The sequence below is a fragment of the Alexandromys fortis genome, unplaced genomic scaffold (assembly GCF_014885135.2).
Source record: "Alexandromys fortis isolate MF-2015 unplaced genomic scaffold, M_Fortis_MF-2015_v1.1 scaffold_212, whole genome shotgun sequence".
Lineage (NCBI taxonomy): Eukaryota > Metazoa > Chordata > Mammalia > Rodentia > Cricetidae > Alexandromys > Alexandromys fortis.
The window spans coordinates 1234403-1252726 of NW_026068091.1; the positions used below are offsets into that span (position 1 = coordinate 1234403).

General features: G+C 48.0%; 1 protein-coding gene and 1 long non-coding RNA gene across 5 annotated transcripts in view; one reads left to right on the forward strand and one right to left on the reverse strand.

Annotated features, from left to right (window-relative positions):
* The window catches only part of LOC126488956 (uncharacterized), a 2363-nt gene extending 1105 nt beyond the window's left edge, over positions 1-1258 (forward strand). The window contains exon 3 of the long non-coding RNA XR_007588829.1: positions 881-1258. This is a non-coding gene — a long non-coding RNA (uncharacterized lncRNA). The remainder of the gene's footprint in view (positions 1-880) is intronic.
* Positions 1259-3894: 2636 nt separating this feature from the next.
* Positions 3895-18324, reverse strand: part of Bicral (BICRA like chromatin remodeling complex associated protein) — a 90140-nt gene continuing 75710 nt past the window's right edge. For all 4 annotated transcript variants that reach the window (XM_050122702.1, XM_050122703.1, XM_050122701.1 and 1 more), the window contains 7 exons: positions 15698-15803; positions 14690-14790; positions 13383-13441; positions 11968-12113; positions 10880-10974; positions 10102-10204; positions 3895-7780 (listed from right to left, as the gene is read on the reverse strand). In XM_050122702.1, the coding sequence (XP_049978659.1) occupies positions 6999-7780; positions 10102-10204; positions 10880-10974; positions 11968-12113; positions 13383-13441; positions 14690-14790; positions 15698-15803 (1392 nt within the window). In that variant the 3' untranslated portion in view covers positions 3895-6998. The remainder of the gene's footprint in view (positions 7781-10101; positions 10205-10879; positions 10975-11967; positions 12114-13382; positions 13442-14689; positions 14791-15697; positions 15804-18324) is intronic.

Genomic DNA, 18324 nt, shown 5'->3' on the forward strand with positions numbered 1-18324 from the left:
AAAAAAAAAAGAGTCTGCGAGACATTCTGCAGGACACAGACAGAAAAAGTGACTGATATAGTAGGAACTGTCTTTGAAATGTTCTGCTTCATGGGAAAGTCTGCTGGATACTATGGGCTTGTAGGCTGAAGATGGATGCCCCAACGGTACAGAAGAACTTTGGGTGACTGTACAGGCAGCGAGATGTCTCTGTCAATTCTAGAGTTTTGGAAGATGCTTATAATGAATTTCATGTTTACTTAGGTAATATTATATCCTTCTGGGGTCCTTGATGGAGTTGAAGAATAAATGGTTATAGTTATAGTTTTCCTTAATTATGATAAAAGATAAAATAGATATAAATATTGTAACTGTAGTTCTTGTTTGATACCTGTTTTGTTATATGTGATTATACTATGTTAAAGTTAAAGCCTTCCTTTTTGTTTAAACAGAAAAGGGGAAATGGTGTGGGAGGTCCTTCTGTTATGTGTTGATTTTATTGGTTAGTGAATAAAGAAAACTGGCTTGGCCTATAGGATGGGAGAAGGAAGGCAGAGTAAAGAGATGCCATGGAGCTGCCGCTGGAGATCGATTTAATTAGCCAACAAGAAGCTAGAGCTAATGGGCCAAGCAGTGATTTAATTAATAGAGTTTCTGTGTGATTATTTTGGGTCTAAGCGAGCCAGGCAGCCGGGAAGAACAAGTGGTCTCCTTCCAACACTAACGATTACAATTTGTTTGCTGTTGTTGGCTATCGAGGCCGGGTTTCTCTGTGCCTGACTTCCTGGAACTCCTTTTGTAGACCATGTTGGCTTTGAACTCACAGAGATCTGGTGGCCTCTGCCTCCCAAGTGCCGGGATTACCAGCTCTAACCAGGCTTTTAATCCATTGTTAATACAGGGTTACTGAACTTTAGCTATGGAGATACACACCTGCCACTCCGATTATACTGGACAGTGAAGATCAAGCCTGCCCCATTCAACATGAAATAGTCTAATGATAGCACCACCCCACCCTTTCCAATCCCTGACTGTTTATCAGTAATAAACAAAAGAGGAGGCCTGTGAGAGCAGGTCCGGTCCCCTAGGAGCTCCAGTTCTCCCCACAGAGCAGTGCAATGGACAAAACCAACATCCCCAGCCCCTGAGACACAGGCATCCAAGCTCCGTCCTACAGAGCAAATGCCCAAGCTCAGAACATGAAAACCTTTGCCTCCCAGAAGCCCTATATAAAGCCTGTCTGCTGTCCAGTATTTCTGTTTCTCTCCTAAGCAGAGGCAGCCACCCTCTTGTGTCTTCTCTATTAAATCTGTGTGAGGTTTGTTGTGCAGTGTGACTGTGTGGTATCCCCCTGGCTCCCAACTGCCAGGATCCCTTTCCCCTCAGAGCTATAACACATAGAGTCTGCTGAGCTGAGCTGCTCCAGAAATGAGTGCTGGTTAACTCTTTCCTCTCCAGCTGGACAGAAAAGCCCTACTTCTGCCTAGAAGAAAACACAGAGGGGAGGCATAGACACACTCTGGAGCTCAGTGTTTGGTTGAAAGTGTCACCTCAGCCCCTAACATCCTTACCCAAAATGTCTGGGATGCTTGGTTGGAAGCATCACCCCAGCCTCTGACACCCATTTTGGAAAGTTGGGTGGAAAGCTCCATTTCAAGCCCCCTCCCCTGCGAGTTACCTCAGTCCAGACTCTATCCCCGAGAAAGCCTGCCAAAAGGTGAGCCTCCCCAGAGAGGGTCAAGATCACTCCCACAGGCTATTTAAACTGCCCCCCCCAGAAGGAACACATGGTCTTTCCAGTTCTTCTCTCCCTACCTCTCCATGTTTTCCCAGAGGGCCACCTGGGAATGTTGGCATCCATTCAACCTGGGCTTTTTCCCATTTGGTTTGATTTGGTCTGATTTGGATTATTGCATCTGCAGAGAGGCTTGTTAGACCGGAAAAACTTTACACCCAGGCCCTACTCCCTACTGTGCCAGGGTCCCCAGATGTAAGGAAGGTTCCATCCCCGTAGCTAGCTAGCTCTTTCTGGCTGCTGTCTGCCTCAGGAAGGGCTGGGATGCCATTTTCTGGCACGTGACTCCTCTGCCAGACTGAAGCTTTCACTACCTCAACTGAAGCCCTGATTTGTGGTGGGCATGCCCCAAGGGGATGCAGAGACCTTGGCCCTAACTGAGCAATCAGAAAAGACATCCTTTATAAAATTTATGACATTATTATTCTAGGGCACAGCCATGACAAGGTCAAGAGAGGCCTGGCTTCCATTTACCCTATGGCTGTACTTGGTTCCAAGAAAGACCACCTAGGGAAGGATCTTCCGAGAGAAAATACCTAATAGTACAAAGCCCAGCACACACCCATCCCCTTTCACCAAGACAGCCTTAGACAAATGTCAGCCAATCAGGGTCCTGAACCTAAAAAAATCCCTCACCCCGACCTCTGTTGTTATAAAAACCCAACTCCAGCTGCTTCCGGGGCTCTCTGATCGTGCCAATGCGCAGGACACAGAGAGTCCGAGTTCGAACTTGAATAAGAAAAAAGGTTCTTTGCTTTTACATACAGGACTCGGTATCCTTGTTGGTTACCTGGCCATAACAATTATTATTTTGATTTTATTTACGTTATGGTTGTTTTGTATGTGTGTTTGTGCATCACTCATGCCCTCAGAGGCCCTGGGCCCAAAGTAATCGAATTGACGTGAACAACATGGATGCTGGAAGTTGAATCTGAGCCCTGTGAAAAGCAGCCAGGCTCTTAACCACTGAATTAGCTCTCAAAATCCATAGTTTTTTTTTTTTTTCTTTTGAGACAGGGTTTCTCTGTGTAGCCCTGGCTGTCTTGGAACTCTGTGGACCAGGTTTTCTCAAACTCACAGAGATCCACCTACCTCTGCCTACTGAGTGCTGAGATTAAAGGTGTGTGCCACCACCACCACCACCCAGATCTTTCTTCCCTCTTTAAGATTTATTTATTTATCATTCACTGTTCTGCCTGCATGTATGCTCACTTGCCAGAAGAGGGCACCAAATCTCTTTATAGATAGTAGTGAGCTCCTATGTGGGAGCTGGGAATTGAACTCTGGACCTCTGGAAGAACAGTCTCTGAGCCATCTCTCCAGTGCCCCTGCTCCATATTATTTTCTTTAAAAAATTATTTTAAGTTTATTATGAGTTTTTGTCTATGTGTATGTCTGTATAGCATGTTGTCTGGTGTCCTTCGAGGCCAGAAAAGGGGTTTGGATGCCTTGGAATTGTAGTTCCAGGCAGCTGTGAGTCACCATGTGGGTGCTGGGAGCAAACCCAGGTCCTCTGGAAGAGCAGCCAGTGCTTATATTTGTTGAGCCCTCTCTTTAGTCCTGTATTATTAATTTTCTAAATATTTTGTTGCTGTTGTTGGCTTGAACTTGCTCTGTAGACCTGGCTGGTCTCAAACTCACAAAGATCCGCCTGCCTCTGCCTCCCAAGTGCTGGGACTAAAGGTGTGCACCACCACTGCCTGGCTTTAAAGGTCTGTTTTTATTTATGTGTGTGCACGTGTGTATAGTGCCTGTGGCGGTTAGACCCCTGTCAACATGCTCTAACATTTGTTTTTATTTACTCGTGTGTGTGTACGTGTGTATAATGCCTGTGGTTAGACAGCATCAAATCCCTACAACTGGAGTCACAAATGAGCGTGCACTATCCAACACAGGTGCTTGGAATTGAACTGGGGGCCTCTGGAAGAGCAGCCAGTGCTTTAAACTGCTGAGCGTCTCTCCAGCCTCTAGTCTTCCTTTTCAAAGCCTCGTTTCTGGGGCGATGCCTGATGCAGAGGGGTTGACCAGGAGCCATGGTGTGACGCTGAGTACACACATACACTTGCCATGCAGAGAAACATGACCTCAGGGTAGACTGTAACCACACAGTACTGACCAACTTCACTCACCAAGTGTGTTTAATCTGTGGAGAAGAGACCAGCTGAGATCCTGTCCTCTCTCCGCAGGCTTTTTCGATCATGTTAAACATACACAGAATTCCCACTGAACACTTACCCTCTTCTGGGAACAGGAGCAGTTCCTAGTTGCAGCAAAATCACGACAATCACAGTTACACATTTTCCCAAATCTTTGGCTGTATTGCAATGGTTGTTTCATTTTGTGATCTCCAACTGAACATTTCCTAACCATGGATTAACAATATAGGTACTGACTGCTTTAACAGTATTTATCCAACATAACAAAATAAACTGCAATTTGTTATACTTTTTTTTTTACAAAACATTTTATAAATATTTTTACAAAATGTATACAAAGCAATTTCAAGTGAGACATACTATACAAATGAAGGTATTTAAGCAAATAAAGCCCACACCACACTGACAGCGAGTGACCGTCCTCTGAGCCGACCAGCCTGTGAGGCCTCCCTAACCTAACAGAGTCTACTAAGTTCTGCAGAGCTAAAGGATTTCCTTCTCGTAATTGCCAGTTCCAATTTTGCTTCATCTTTAGGCAGTACTTAAGGACACAGAAAATCAATGCGTAATAACAAATCCATACTTTGCCACAACAACAAACAGATTAAAAACAAAGGGAAGAAAAGGTGATTTTTGTTACTGAGCGCGAGGACTCAACTGACTAATGAACCTGAACCACCAAGGGCTGGCCACTGAGGCAGGGTGCGTGCCTTCACCAGAGGGGGCTCGTACACGAGCTATGACCCACGTGGTGGAACCTAATCACAGGGTAAAACACATTCTATAATCTTCATCTGCCATTATCTCGAGTCTTTCCTCCGTGAAAGCGAACTTACATACAAGGACACAAAATTTACAAGTTTCGTTTTGGTACGTTAGGCTTTCCATTGTGGGAACAATGTGAGGGCTCAGAAGCCCTGTGATTTGACAGAGAGAAAAGCTGGGGGTCAGGGGGAAGAAAGAGGTAACAAATATACACGAGACTTTGCTCGTCTCAAGAATTCCACTGATTTGCAATAATTACTGTAATTCATTGTAGCCATGTGCAGGCATCCAGGGGCCATCGTGACTTAGGCAACCAGGAGGCTATGAGAAGAGTCTGTGACATCAGAGGGATAAGGGCAGGCTGTTAGCCCAGGGTGGCCCAAACAGAATCTAACTGGCAAACAACTCATCTTTCTAAAGTGTTATAATACAGGAAGGAAGTCAGGAACTTGGATATTGGCACAAATCAGGAAAAAAGGTAACTCTAAGACAGCCCAGATTTTCCTATTCAAGTGGCTGGGCCGTGGACTGGGAGAAGGACACTGCTCTGCTGGACTGGCTGCCTCACAGGGCTTCTTCCTGTAGTGGACAGCGGGGTGGAAGGGACATACAGTCTGCTGCTGCTCAGCTTCTTTTGTTTTGATTTTAAGACAGGGGTGACTTATGTAGCCCAAGCTAGCCTTGAACTCCTGACTCTCTAGGTTCAGCCACCTGACTGCTGGGATTACAGGTGTGTGCCAACATGCCTAGATTTTTGCTATGCTATTTGAAAAGAAAAAATCAGAAGCCTTCCTTTCCATTACAGGCCAATCTGGAAAAGAAACGCTCAACATGATGACTGTAGGGGCCACTCCATACTGGGATCTAGTGAAGTAGAAACCAATGGACGCATGTCTACAGCCAGGGGGACGAACAGAGGGAGCAAACCTTCACAAAAACACAAACAAACTCCAGATCCCAGAGGGTCAGACAGGTGGGTGGGGGGGTGGTGGTGGCAGGAGCACCATGACCTGGCTTTCTCAGCAATGGTTACCATGATGTAAAGAATGCAAGAAGTATCAGAAACACTGTGCCCTGGGATAGGCCCACAAGAAGAGAAAACTGGGCAACCTTCCCCAGAAAGGACATAAATAAAGAGGAAGGCTTGCTAACTCAAACATGGGCCACCCGTGAGGGTCCCCCTCTTTCTGGAGGTGACATCTGGCTGCTGCCCTCCCTCGGTTTTCGGTGCTGGGAATGATCAATGCCAGTGTTGACTACTGGTCTCACAAACAGGAAGCACAAACAGGCTAAAGTCCCCTTCCCAAAGTCTAAACTGATAAAGAAAGCAGTTTCCAGTGACAGCACTCACTGCTGGGCTGTTTGCTGAGGGCAGGGAGACAAAGGTTAAGCAAAACAGAATTCAGCAACAATCAAAAGCACAGGGTGCGTTGACTTCACCCGATTATAAAATGCAAAATTCTTTTAAGTTGCACACTGACCCTGGTGGCTCCAGCAGCCTCCCTAGCCCGCTGTCCTTGAACTGGTTCCCGGTGTTCCCTACTGAGCTTGGGTGAACTTTCAAGCTGCATACCTGGGGCTAAGAACAGAGCGTTCTCAGACACAATTCAACATGGATACGCTAAAATTAAAAAAGAAAAAAAAAGTTTTGCTTCTTCAGCAGCAGCATGACGTAAACACTTGGCTGTTCGGGAGGGAAGGCAGGCCTACAAACGGTCTGCGTAGATGCTATGGACGTCTGGGCCAGGGCTGTGGGGTTCCAGGCAGAGCAACCGGATACCCACTGCTCAGAGAGCACTGAGCCCTGGGGAAAGTCATGCAGACTTCCCTTCACAAATACCCTTTCCCCCAAACAAAAACAAAACCACTAGTTTGGAGCTGCAGTGAGAATTCTGTAAAAAAGTAGCTTCTATAAGTCCTGTTTGATTTTTCTTTAATAAGTCTGTTCTTTTGAAATGACCTATGATTGTCGAAATTTTACCCAGGGTCAAGTGTACTGTGGTCTCTCGAGTGACAGCGCTAAAAACAAACAAACCACGAAACAAACGAACAACAATGGCCATAAAGGCTTTCGGAACACTTGAAATGTGTGGGGCCTATCGGACTGCGTTCTAGAGAGAGATGGGCTGACTGAGGGTCTGCCTGCAGCCACGACGACGTGTATTGCTCTTCAAAAGAACAGGGTGGAGATTAGAAAGAAGAACCTGTGACGGAGGACCAAGCAGGCTGGAGACAGGAGATGTTTCCACGGGCTTTGCTGGGAGCGAATGTAACTGGTCCGGGGTCGGGGAGGGCGGCTGCTACTAACACTCAAGGATACTATTTACAGCTGCTTCTAAAATGGAGTCCGTCTCCACGACGCCTTCACTGTGGTCCGGCATGAACTTTTCCAGGCAGTTTTCTTGTGAAGCCATTGGAGAAAAGCTGGGGAAGTCAAGGTCCACGGCGCCGCTGGCTGCGGGGTCACTCTGTGGCCGCCCCGCCTTCTTGAGCTCCAGAATGTTCTTAAAGGTTTTCTCTAGGCTCTTGGTGAGCTGGAGATCCGGCTGGGGCTCACCCGACCCTTTCATGATGTCTGTGTGTAAAACCTCATTCTTTGGGGAATTCCTCAGGGTTTTGTCCTGGAAGGAGTCGAGGCACGGCATCTCCAGGTGCGAGCTGGTCAGGATGCCAGGGAGCTTGCTCTCAGCGTCATGATCCGGCCTGGCCATAGTCTTGCGGTGGCCGTCGGGGCCTGGAGAGCACCCGCTGGCATTGGCAGGGTCCCTCCGGCTGCCCTTGTCCTCTGGTACACCCCGGTATTGGCCTAAGCCCCCTTTGTCATATTTCAGTGTTCTACCGTGGCCTTCTGACTTTTTCGAAACGTTTCCCTCAGCAGAGACCACGATGTGGTTAGGCACTAGATGAAACTGGTCATGATTCGTTGCTTCTGCCACGCCTGGCTTGGCTCGGTCTCTGCTTTGGGCCCTGGGCGCCTGATGGAGAGAGCTGGTTTTGCTGCGATGCTGGTCACTCCTGTCAAGTGGTGTCTCAGGTACAGCCTCGTCAAGTTTGAAGGAACAACAGAAATCGGCCTGAAAACCCTCTGGAAATGAGAGTAGAAAGAGATGAAATGGTCAGAGTGAGGACCAGCCCAGGTCAAATCCTCCTAATCAGGAGCAGCGGGCAGTCCTTCAATCCCGGCAGGCCGCGCCTCTTCCCCTCGGCTCATCCTCCGGCCAGCACACCCCACAGGACTACTTCGCAGAAACACGCAGAGACAATCTAATGAGGGGCATAGCCAAGGCTATGGGGCCAGCTTCCATGTGGGCAGCTTCACCTGGGTTTTGTGCATGCAAAGGAGATCCTCTGTTTACCAAGAGAGCCACACACCTATCCCCCATTTTTCTTTTGTTAACTGATTTTTTAATTTTTTTTAAAAAAGATATTTGTTTATAATACATATATTCTGTGTGTATGCCTGCAGGCCAGAAGAGGGCACCAGACCTCATTACAGATGGTTGTGAGCCACCATGTGGTTGCTGGGAAATGAACCCGGGTCCTTTGGAAGAGCAGCCAGTGCTCTTAACCACTGATCCATCTTTCCAGCCCAGCATGTGATTCTAAAATAATTTTTATAGATGGTATAAACACTTATGTTTCATGGACTATGGTGTTTATGATTTACAATTTCGAATCTCAGCTACTCAGGGGACTGAGGCAGGAGCATGGCTTTAGACGCATGAACTTGAGATCAACTTGGGCACCTAAGCAAGGCAGAACAAAGTGTTAGAGCTCAGGCTGGTGAGACGGCTCAGAGGCTGAAGTATTTGTCGCACACCTGCCATCCCGAGTCCAACCATGGAACTCACAGAGAACAGAGAGAAGTGACGCCCAAAAGCTCTCCTGTGACCCCACACAGGCGCTGTGCCCTGGGTGTGTCTAGCCACACAGCCATACACAAGCATTCACAATAATGTTTTTTGAAAAAGAAAACTGCTTGTTCTATTTATTTTATTTTGAGACAGGGATTCTCTATGTCGTCCTATCTCTTCTAGAACTCACTTTATAGACCAGGGTGACCTCGAACTCAGAGATCCCCATGCCTCTGCCTCCAAGTACTGGGGGTTAAAGGTGTGCACCACCACTGCCCAGATTTTTTGGTCTATTTTAAAATGCTTTTGAGCGGAGTGTGGTGGTATGGTCCTATAATCCCAGCACATGGAGGCAGAGGCAGAGGCAGGAGGATGGAGTTCTCTTCCTTCGGGACCCTCCTCTCTCAGTAAGTACTTTTTGTTTGAGACAAAGTTTCACTCATAGCCCAAGGTGGCTAAAAATCTGTAATCTTCCTGTCTGCCTACACCTCCCATTGCTGGGAGTTTGGGGCCAGTGTGATCAACAAAGTGAATCCCAAGCTAGCCAGGACTATATTAGCAAGACTCCTATCTTTAAAAAGAGGAGTGGGCTAGAGATACGGCTCAGCAGTTAAGAACATGTACTACTAGTCAGAGGACCCGAGTACATTTTCCTGAAGCCATGTTTGGTGGCTCACAACTGCCTGTAACTCCTGCTCCAGGGACCCAACACCTCTGGCCTCCAGGCACCTTATAACTCAAGCGCATATATCCACACAGGCACAAACATAAACACAACTGAAAATTAAGGGTCTGGAAAGATGGCTCAGTAGGTAAGAGTGTGTACTGTTCTTCCAGAGGACCTGAGTTCGTTTCCCAGCAGCTGTCTCAGGGGGGGTCATACTGTTTGACTCCAACCCCAAAAAATCCAACACCATTTCTGGCCTCTGAGTATACCCGCACTTGCATAACATAAACATACATGCCCCACTCCCTAATTAAAAATAAAAATAAAATCCTGAAAAAGAGAAAAAAATTAAATCTAATTTTAAAAGGACAGATTTGAAGCTGGGTGTAATGGCTCACATCTTTAATCTCAGCACTTGGGAGGCAGAGATAGACCCTGTGAGCTTGAGGCCAGCCTGGTCTATACAGTGAGTTCCAGGACAGCCAGAGCTACACAATGAGACCTTGTCTCAGCAAACAAAAGCAAGAACGAGGTGGTGAGGGGAGCTCAGGTTTGGGGACACTCTGGACTACATGCAGGAGGTGGGACAGAGAAAAGCCTCTGTGTGGGGCACTAGGGCTTCTGGCTCGGGCCCGGGGCCATGCCTCACTGACGGTTTCCTAACTGTGCCTTTCATTTCCTTACAGGCGGAGAAGCCTCTGGTTTAATTTAGCTCTCAAAGACTAGAACAACAGGTTTTGAAGTTTAATAGGGGAAACCATTAAAAAAAATTAACTGTTGGTTTTCCCTTCCCAGAATTCACCGCAGGTTGAGTCACTCAGACCCCCAAAGGCCACACTGCTCAGGGACTATTAGCCCCCGCCCCTGCCCCCCGATGTTTCTTACCAGGATCCACGAGCGCCAGACGCTTGTCCCGAGACAGGGAAGCTCTTTCCTCCTGGTTGAACATCCTGTCGATCATCACAGTCTCGGCAGAGGGGTTGATTCTCTGAGGAGGAGAGAGCCAGTCACTTTGGGTGCTTTGATCAAGGGAATGAAGCACCAAGAAGTGAGTTTGGCGTCCAGATACTCTAGCGCTCCACATGTGCTACTCATGAGAAGCTATTACATTTGCTGCTGTTTGAAGACAAGGTCCCATGTAGCCTAGGCTAGCCTCAAACTTGGGGTGATCATCCTGCCTCAGCTTCCTCCCTTCCCCCCGGAGACAGGGTTTCTCTGTGTAGCCCTGGCTGTCCTAGAACTGGCAGAGATCCACTCCTACCACCTGGCTAGACCTGGTTTTTAGAGCTAGGGTTTCACTTTGTAAGCCTGGCCAGCTTCACATTCACAGAGATCTGCCTGCCTCTGCCTCTGAGAGTTGGGATTAAAAGTGTGCCTGGTGAGGCAGTCTTATTAAGATGGCTCAGACTAAGTCTCTCTCTCTCTCTCTCTCTCTCTCTCTCTCTCTCTCTCTCTCTCTCTCTCTTCTCTCTCTCTCTCAAATCAGAAATGGTTGTTGGTGGCTTCTGCCACTGTCACCCTCAGTGATGGCTAACTGGGAAGTTGTCCTCTAACCTCACACATCCCTGCTTTATAAACTACGCTCTGGGTGTGGAAGTTCCTGAACCCTCTCTCTGCGCCTCGGCCTGGCAGACCCACTCAGGTCAGGTAGAGCACACTTTACCATGGCGTCTTCTAGGAGCAGGAATCGGTATTTGTTCAGCATCGCTTGGGTCCTTTTGAGGAGCTGAGTGGCAACTTCTTCAAATTCATTGTCCACTTTAAAAAAGAAAAATTGAAAAGAGAAAAACACAGTAAGAAAGACTGGGTCTGTTTCCTGAGACTGGTGGCATGGACTCATCCCCACAGCCTACCCACCCGCAGCAAGGACGTGCTACAGATACCCCCCTTGGATTAGCCTTCTCTGCTCACGCATCCTGCACTGTGCGGTGAGGAACTCAGGCTAACACAGCCCGGGAAACCAACAGCGTATTACCACTGCTCTAAGAAGCCCTGGAAGGAAGGGCACTGCACAGAGCCAATGAACTGGTTCCCTCAGCTCTGTCCCTTCTCAGAAGCAGGGTGAATAGAATGATGGACAAATAAAGTCCATCTGTCTGGCGGGGGGAGGGGGGGACACAAACCAGTCCATGACACCTTGCAGGTCATGATCTGTGGCTCTGGGTTTTGACTTTTAGTCTCAAGAAATGTCCCATTTTCCAATTCCTTCCGTCTCAGAATCTTCACAGTTCTTTACTGCTGAGCAGGAAGCCACTCATCAGACCTCCCCGGAAGCCCCAGTGGGTCTGGAGATCAGAAGCCCTGGATCCAGACCAGTGGCAGTGGAGGAAGACGATGTCATGGAGAGTTGGCAGGGGGAGGAAAAGTGGGGGTGCTACCAAATCCCTGCTATTGGACTTAGACAACAGGTACAGGCCAGAATGAGTGGGGTTCTTGGATTGGAGAAGGGGCCCTGTCCCCAACCTTGTCAGTTTCCTGAAACCCATACAATGACTTAGATTTGCTTTGGGACCTCAGGGAAGTAACTAATTCTTGGACTTGGTACAACGGCAAGCGTCAAGTTCATGTGCACTGCAAAGTACCTGGAAGAAAGCCACCCCATTTACAGCCAGCAGCCTCACCGTGCGCCCCTTTGGATCAGTCACAGCCCGACCCAGGGGCTGGGGCACTGAGTACACAGCAAACAAGCTACATCGTGGTAAGAGCCACCGGGCTACCGGCGGGTGCTGTGGGTGGGCAGCGGCGGCTCACCTTTCTGCAGGTCTTCCTCCGTGGGCATGGAGCCCTGGCACACGTGGTAGGACAGCAGTCTCTGCACTGTGTCACTTAGTGATTGGAACTGGCTTTTGTCAGGGGTCACGGCATGGGCTTGGTCCCTCTGCAACTGTTGGAGGATGCTTTCAGAGGAGACAGCGGGTTCAGGTGAGGTCACATCAAGAGAGCATCAGTCAAACCATTTATTAGCAATGCTCGTTCGTCCTTCCTTCCTTCTTTCCTTCCTTCCTTCCTTCCTTCCTTCCTTCCTTCCTTCCTTCCTTCCTTCCTTCCTTCTTTCTTTTCTTTTCTTTTCTTTTTTTTTTTATCCCAAGACAGTATTTCTCTGTGTAACAGCCTTAGCTGTCCTGGAACTAGCTCTTACAGATCAGGCTGGCCTCGAACTCACAGAGATCCACCTGCCTCTGCCTCCCGAGTGCTGGGATTAAAGGCGTGCACCACCACTGCCCTGCAGCAATGCCATTTCTACAGTACAGTGGCTATGCATTTTCCACACCTGTATCCTGTACACTATTTCTATGACCCTAACCTCAGAAACACAACGTGTGCACCAGGATCAGTGTGCGGTTGCTCAGAGCAAAAAGAGCAAAAGAGCAAACAATGCGCTTCATCTGATCTGTTTACCGGCCCTGATGAAAGCAAACTGTAGGAAATGATTTTCAAAGTAATCAACATGCCCCACCCCCTGGTGTAAGTGTGCACACACGTCAAGCCCGCCCCTCTGGTGTAAGTGTGCACAAGCATCCAGGCACACAGGCAGAGGTCAGAGGACAACCTCACATCTCTCCTTCTGCTGTGTGGGCTCTAGAGACCAAACTCAGACCATTGGGTGTGGTGACAAGCACCTTTCCCTTGCTGAGACATCTCATGGGCCCTGACCTTGCCTTTTTGAGACTGGTTCTCTCAGTTGCCAACAGATGGCTAAGTAGGCAAAGCTGGCCAGCCAGAGATTCCCAGGGGTCCACCTGGCTTTGCCTCCCAGTCTGGGATCAGAGGGCTGGCTGCTGTGCCTGGCTTGGTTTACACGGGTCAGGGAGTGATCCCTCATCCTCATGCTTGCAGAGCAAGCACTTTGACAACTAGGCCATCTCCCCGGCTCTCACTGTGAGGACCAGGCTGGTCTAGAGCTAGCTCACTGTGAGGACCAGGCTGGTCTAGAGCTCACTGTGGAGACCAGGTTGGCCTTTAACTCACAGAAACCCAGAGATCTCTTGTTTCTGCCTTCCACATGCTGGGATTAAAGGTGTGAGTCACTCAAAGCCCATTGTAGAAAGGCTAACAATAACAAACTCACCATTATAGTAGGGTGTGGGGGTGTATTTAGAGAAAACAAGGGACCCTAAGATACCCTGAGAAAACCCGAGAATTTTTCCTTTAGAAGCATGACTTACAAAGCTCCTTTAGTCAGCTGTTTGGTGGCGGGCCTCTTCTGTCCTGAATGACCATCCACCTAAAATAAACCACAGGAAAAGTCACAAAACAGATCTAGAGATCAAAGCTGCTGTGCTCCAAGAGCTTCCTGTTATCTATCAACAAATAAGACTTTGAAATGTGTCCTGCTGAAACCCCAAACAAGCCAGCGTGGCCAGCTTCTTTGTAGCCAAGAGCACCAGGGCTAAGTCTACAGGAAGCTGTACAGCACAGCAGCTTCTAGCAGCTTTGGGGAAGAAACCAAGGCCTTAGAGAGCTAGACACAAAACAGCTTCCCTTCCTTCATGAGACCAGTAGTTTGAAAAGCCTTGAGATTTACAGGTACAAGGTGAGTCAAAGGACCAGGGAAACAGCTGTTTCACGCATTCATGGTTGATCCTCATATACAAACAGAACAAAACAAATCTCCATGTTCACCATGAACAGACCCACTTTGCTTGGTTTCTGAGTCTTGCTATAAACCCTGGCTGCCCTGGAACTCATAGATTTGTGGGGACAGAACCACCTCTGACAAGACTGTTGTGATTTCCCCTCCGCGCAGTGTTGGGGATTGAGCCCTGGCCCTTGTGCAAAAGCTAGCTACTGAGTGACATCCCTGTGATGGTCACTCTCAACTGTTAACTGGAGAGGATCTAACATCCCTCTGGAAAGAAACCTCTCGGCACATGTGGGAGGGAGTGAGGAGACCGGGCTGAGGTGTGAGGGCAGGCCCTGCCCCATGGCCTAGGGTCCTGGATGAATGAGGAGGACAGGAGCTGAGCACCAGCAATCTCCCTGTGTCCTGACGGCAGAAACAACTCTTTCACACTCCTTTACACTCCGCTACGACGACAACGTTCTTCCCCAAGGGACTGTGCTTTCAAAGTGTGAGCCCCAAACCCCTTCCTCCCTTAAGTTGCTTTGTCAAGTATTTTGTCCCATGAATGACAAAAGAACTACAATTCCAACCCTACGAGTGCAGCTTTTTAAGTGTCTAGCATATGTTGGCTTGTCGGCGTGCGTGCAGCACTTCTGAAGATCAATCCCAGGGCCTTGCACACACTCCAGGGCCTTGACTATGGTGGATTCATGAGGCATCGGCAACATGTCAGGAACAGCTAAGAAAGATTCATCCTGGAAACATGAATGCGGCCAGCCTGGCCTCCTGGGAAACCTTCAGCGTGGTATTGCAGCACTTGGAGACTAGCTGTGTGCACAGTGCCTCTGGAGACCACACACTCATTCCTTTAAAGCCATGAGGGCACGCAAACACCAGACGGTCGCCTACCTGCACAGCCGTCTGGCTAGGGGATGATCCAACCGAGTTTTCCTGCTGTGGCTGTGTAGTCCCCAAGGATGCTGGCATCATTTTGCTTCCAGAATCCTGTCCTATTAGAATGAATGCAGAGGACAGTCAGGTCCAGCATGTGCATGAAAGGGGCTTCTTTCTTCTTTCTTTTTTCTTATTTTGAGGTAAGGTCTCACTTTGTAGCCCTGGCTGACCTGAAACTTGCTAAGTAGACCAGACTGGTCTTGACTGTGCAGTGATTACCCTGCTTCTGCCTCCAGAGTGCTGGGATTAGAGGTATGGACACCACCCCCAGCCTAAAAGGGATTTCTTGATAAAAACCTGTGGGGAGGAAGGGAGCAGGACACTCTGATCTATCAGCTATGAAGGCAGAGATAGGTGCTATCCAACTCTGAGTAGGAATCAGTAGAGCCACGGAATCTACGAGAATAAACAGAACTGCAGATGCATATGTAGTTTCCAGTGCCTGTAGTCTGAGAACGAGGTCTCAGCCTGCAGTCAGTACTTCAGAACTCCAAACTACACCTGCAGGAAGGAGGCCCAGAGGGAATTCTGAAGGATGCTCGAGCTCCTATATTTGATTATGCACTGAGCTGGCAAGAAGGGTTACTATGCGCACAGCTGTGGGCAAAGCTGCTTTACCTTAGCACGAGAGGAGTCGAGCAGCTACTGTTAAGCACCTTAAGACAGGATGCAACCTACAGGTCTCCAGTTTGGGGGTGGGGCTTCTGAACACGCATGCACATCGTGACATGGGGCTAATGACAAGGTTCTGTGTGCCTTGCTCATCAAACCCAGAGCTCTCCCTTCTCAGAAACACCCTTTGCTTTGGGTGGGAGGGGACAGAGGAAAGGGATGACAGGGCAAATTCCAGTTCAGGGAGACTCAGAAGAAAGACTCTGTGAAGACAGAGGGAGGCAGCAGCTCATGTTTCAGGCACTGGGAGGATGGGGCAGACTCCGGCAAACTTTCGCAAAGGCTCCTGACCTGGCAGTGCTGTGCTTGAAAGCCCAGGGATCTGCGCTGGCCTCAGGCCATCTGTGGTCTTGGACGAGGGAATGGGGGAGGTCTGGTTCAAACACTTTTTCTGAGCCTGTAGACCAAAGAACCAAGAAAAATGTTAGTTTTGCTGTTATAAGTAGAAAGAGATTGCTTCTTTCTTGAGATGTATTTAATATGTAAGAGTGCTTTACGTGTGTATGTGTTGTGCACCACATGTGTACCCAGTGGCCAAAGAGGCCAGAAGACATCAGACCCTTTGGAACTGGAGTTATAGATGGTTGTGAGCCACCATGCAGGGGGCTGTGAACTGAACCTGGGGCCTTTACAAGAGCAACAACTGCTTTTAACTGTTGAGCCATCTTTCCCGTCCCAATAGATTACTTTAAAATGCCAAACAAGCAATTTGAGGTACTGAACGCCTTTAATCTGAGCAAGAGGGAGAGGTAGGAGGAACCCTGTGAGTTTCAGGCCTTCATAGAAACACCCTGTCTCCGCTGGGCGGTGGTGGCGCACGCCTTTAATCCCAGCACTCGGGAGGCAGAGGCAGGCGGATCTCTGTGAGTTCGAGGCCAGCCTGGTTTACAAGAGCTAGTTCCGGGACAGGCTCCAAAGCTACAGAGAAACCCTGTCTCGAAAAACAAAAACAAAAAAACACCCTGTCTCAAAAAGATAAAACAAGTGCTAGACAATATTCATTTTATAAAAACATTTATTGTTTGTTTTTAGAGGCTGGACAGGCATCATATGCCTCAGATGAAGTTACAGGAGTGCCAGTCACCAGTCACATGCTGCCTAGGGGAACCTAACTCAGGTCAACCAAATCTATCTTTCTTTCTTTCTTTCTTTCTTTCTTTCTTTCTTTCTTTCTTTCTTTCTTTCTTTTTTTCTTTCTTTCTTTCTTTCTTTCTTTCTTTTTTGGTTTTTTGAGACAGGGTTTCTCTGTAGCTTTGGACCCTGTCTTGGAGCTAGCTGTTGTAGACCAGGCTGGCCTCGAACTCACAGAGATCCACCTGCCTCTGCCTCCAGAGCGCTGGGATTAAAGGCGTGTGCCATACCGCCCAGCCTCAACCAAATTTCTTTCTTTCTTTTCTCTCGCTCTCTAAGATTTATTTATTTATTATGTATTCAGTGTTCTGCCTGCATGTAAGTATCCCTGCAGGCCAGAAGAGGGCACCAAATCTCATTACAGATGAGCACATGTGGGTGCTGGGAATTGAACTCAGGACCTTTGGAAGAACAGGCAAAGCTCTTAACCACTGAGCCATCTCTCCAGCCCCATCAACCAAATTTCTTAATGTCTGCTTGGTGTTACTTTCCGGTTAACTATTACAGAAAGAACACTCTAAAAACATCCTTCTAACAAAATGGGAGAGTTTCCGAGTATATCTATAATCTATAAGCTCATGGAATTTTTTTCTCTCTCTCCCTCCCTCTTTGGTGGGGGCAGGGTCTCACTATGCAGCCCTGGCTGACCTGACACTCACTATGTAGATCAGGCTGGCTGGGACGTCACAGAGATAGATCTGTTTCAGCCTGGAGAGTGGCATTAAATGCATGTACTACCACACATGCCAATTGTTTTTTTCTAAAACAAAACCATGATGCTCCCAGTATCTTAAAGGACTAAATCAGTGCACAGGCCCATCTCAAGCATCCTGACTTCCTGCTCTCACAGCCGTGCAGGAGGGGGAGCACTTGCTTCATCTCAGCTACAATGGACCAACCCTGCTTTACCTCACGAGCAGGAAATGAATGGAAAATATTTCTTCTCTTTCTTTCTTTCTCTCTCTCTCTCTCTCTCTCTCTCTCTCTCTCTCTCTTTCTTTCTTTTTCTTCTTTTTCTTCTTCTTCTTCTTCTTCTTCTTTTTTTTTTTTTCCAAAACACAGCTTCTCTGTGTAGTCCTAGAACTCACTCTGTAGACCAGGCTGGCCCCAAATTCACAGAGATCCACCTGCCTCCCAAGAGTTGCACTCAGCTGGGAAATTATCTTTTATTTATTTATTTTTGTTTTTCAAGACAGAGTTTCTTTGTGTAGTCCTGGCTGTCCTGGAACTGTAGACTGGTCTCAAACTCAGAGATCTGACTGCCCCTGCCCCTGCCCCTGAGCGCAGATTAAAGGCCTGTGCCGCCATGCCCAGCCCAGGACAGGATTCTTCTTAGCAGTTCCTGGGTGGGGTCTGTACACAGTTCAAACACCAGGTCTGACCGATGCCTGTCAACATACACTTATTTTCTGTGCAGAGTGTGCACTGCTCTTAAGCCTGCCTTCTGGTGAAGCCATACTTTGTACAATGTTAATTTTAGGTGATAAGAAATTAGGATCTGCAAATTCAACTTAATACTAGCCTGAATAAAACAGAATAACAAAAATGAATTTAATCTTTAAACTGTGTCTCCCTCCCTCTGTTCTTTTTCTTCTCCTGTGTTCAGAAAGATTAAACCCAAGGGCCTGCCTGACTACTGCTGGTGACTGTTCCACTCTGAACTCAAGGTCTAAATTACTCACTCTGACTTTGAATGCGCTCTAGGGCCCAGGCTCCTGCACTCTTGATCCTCCCGCCTCACCTTTACAAGTAGCTGGGATTACAGGTGTGTGCCAACATGCCTAGAT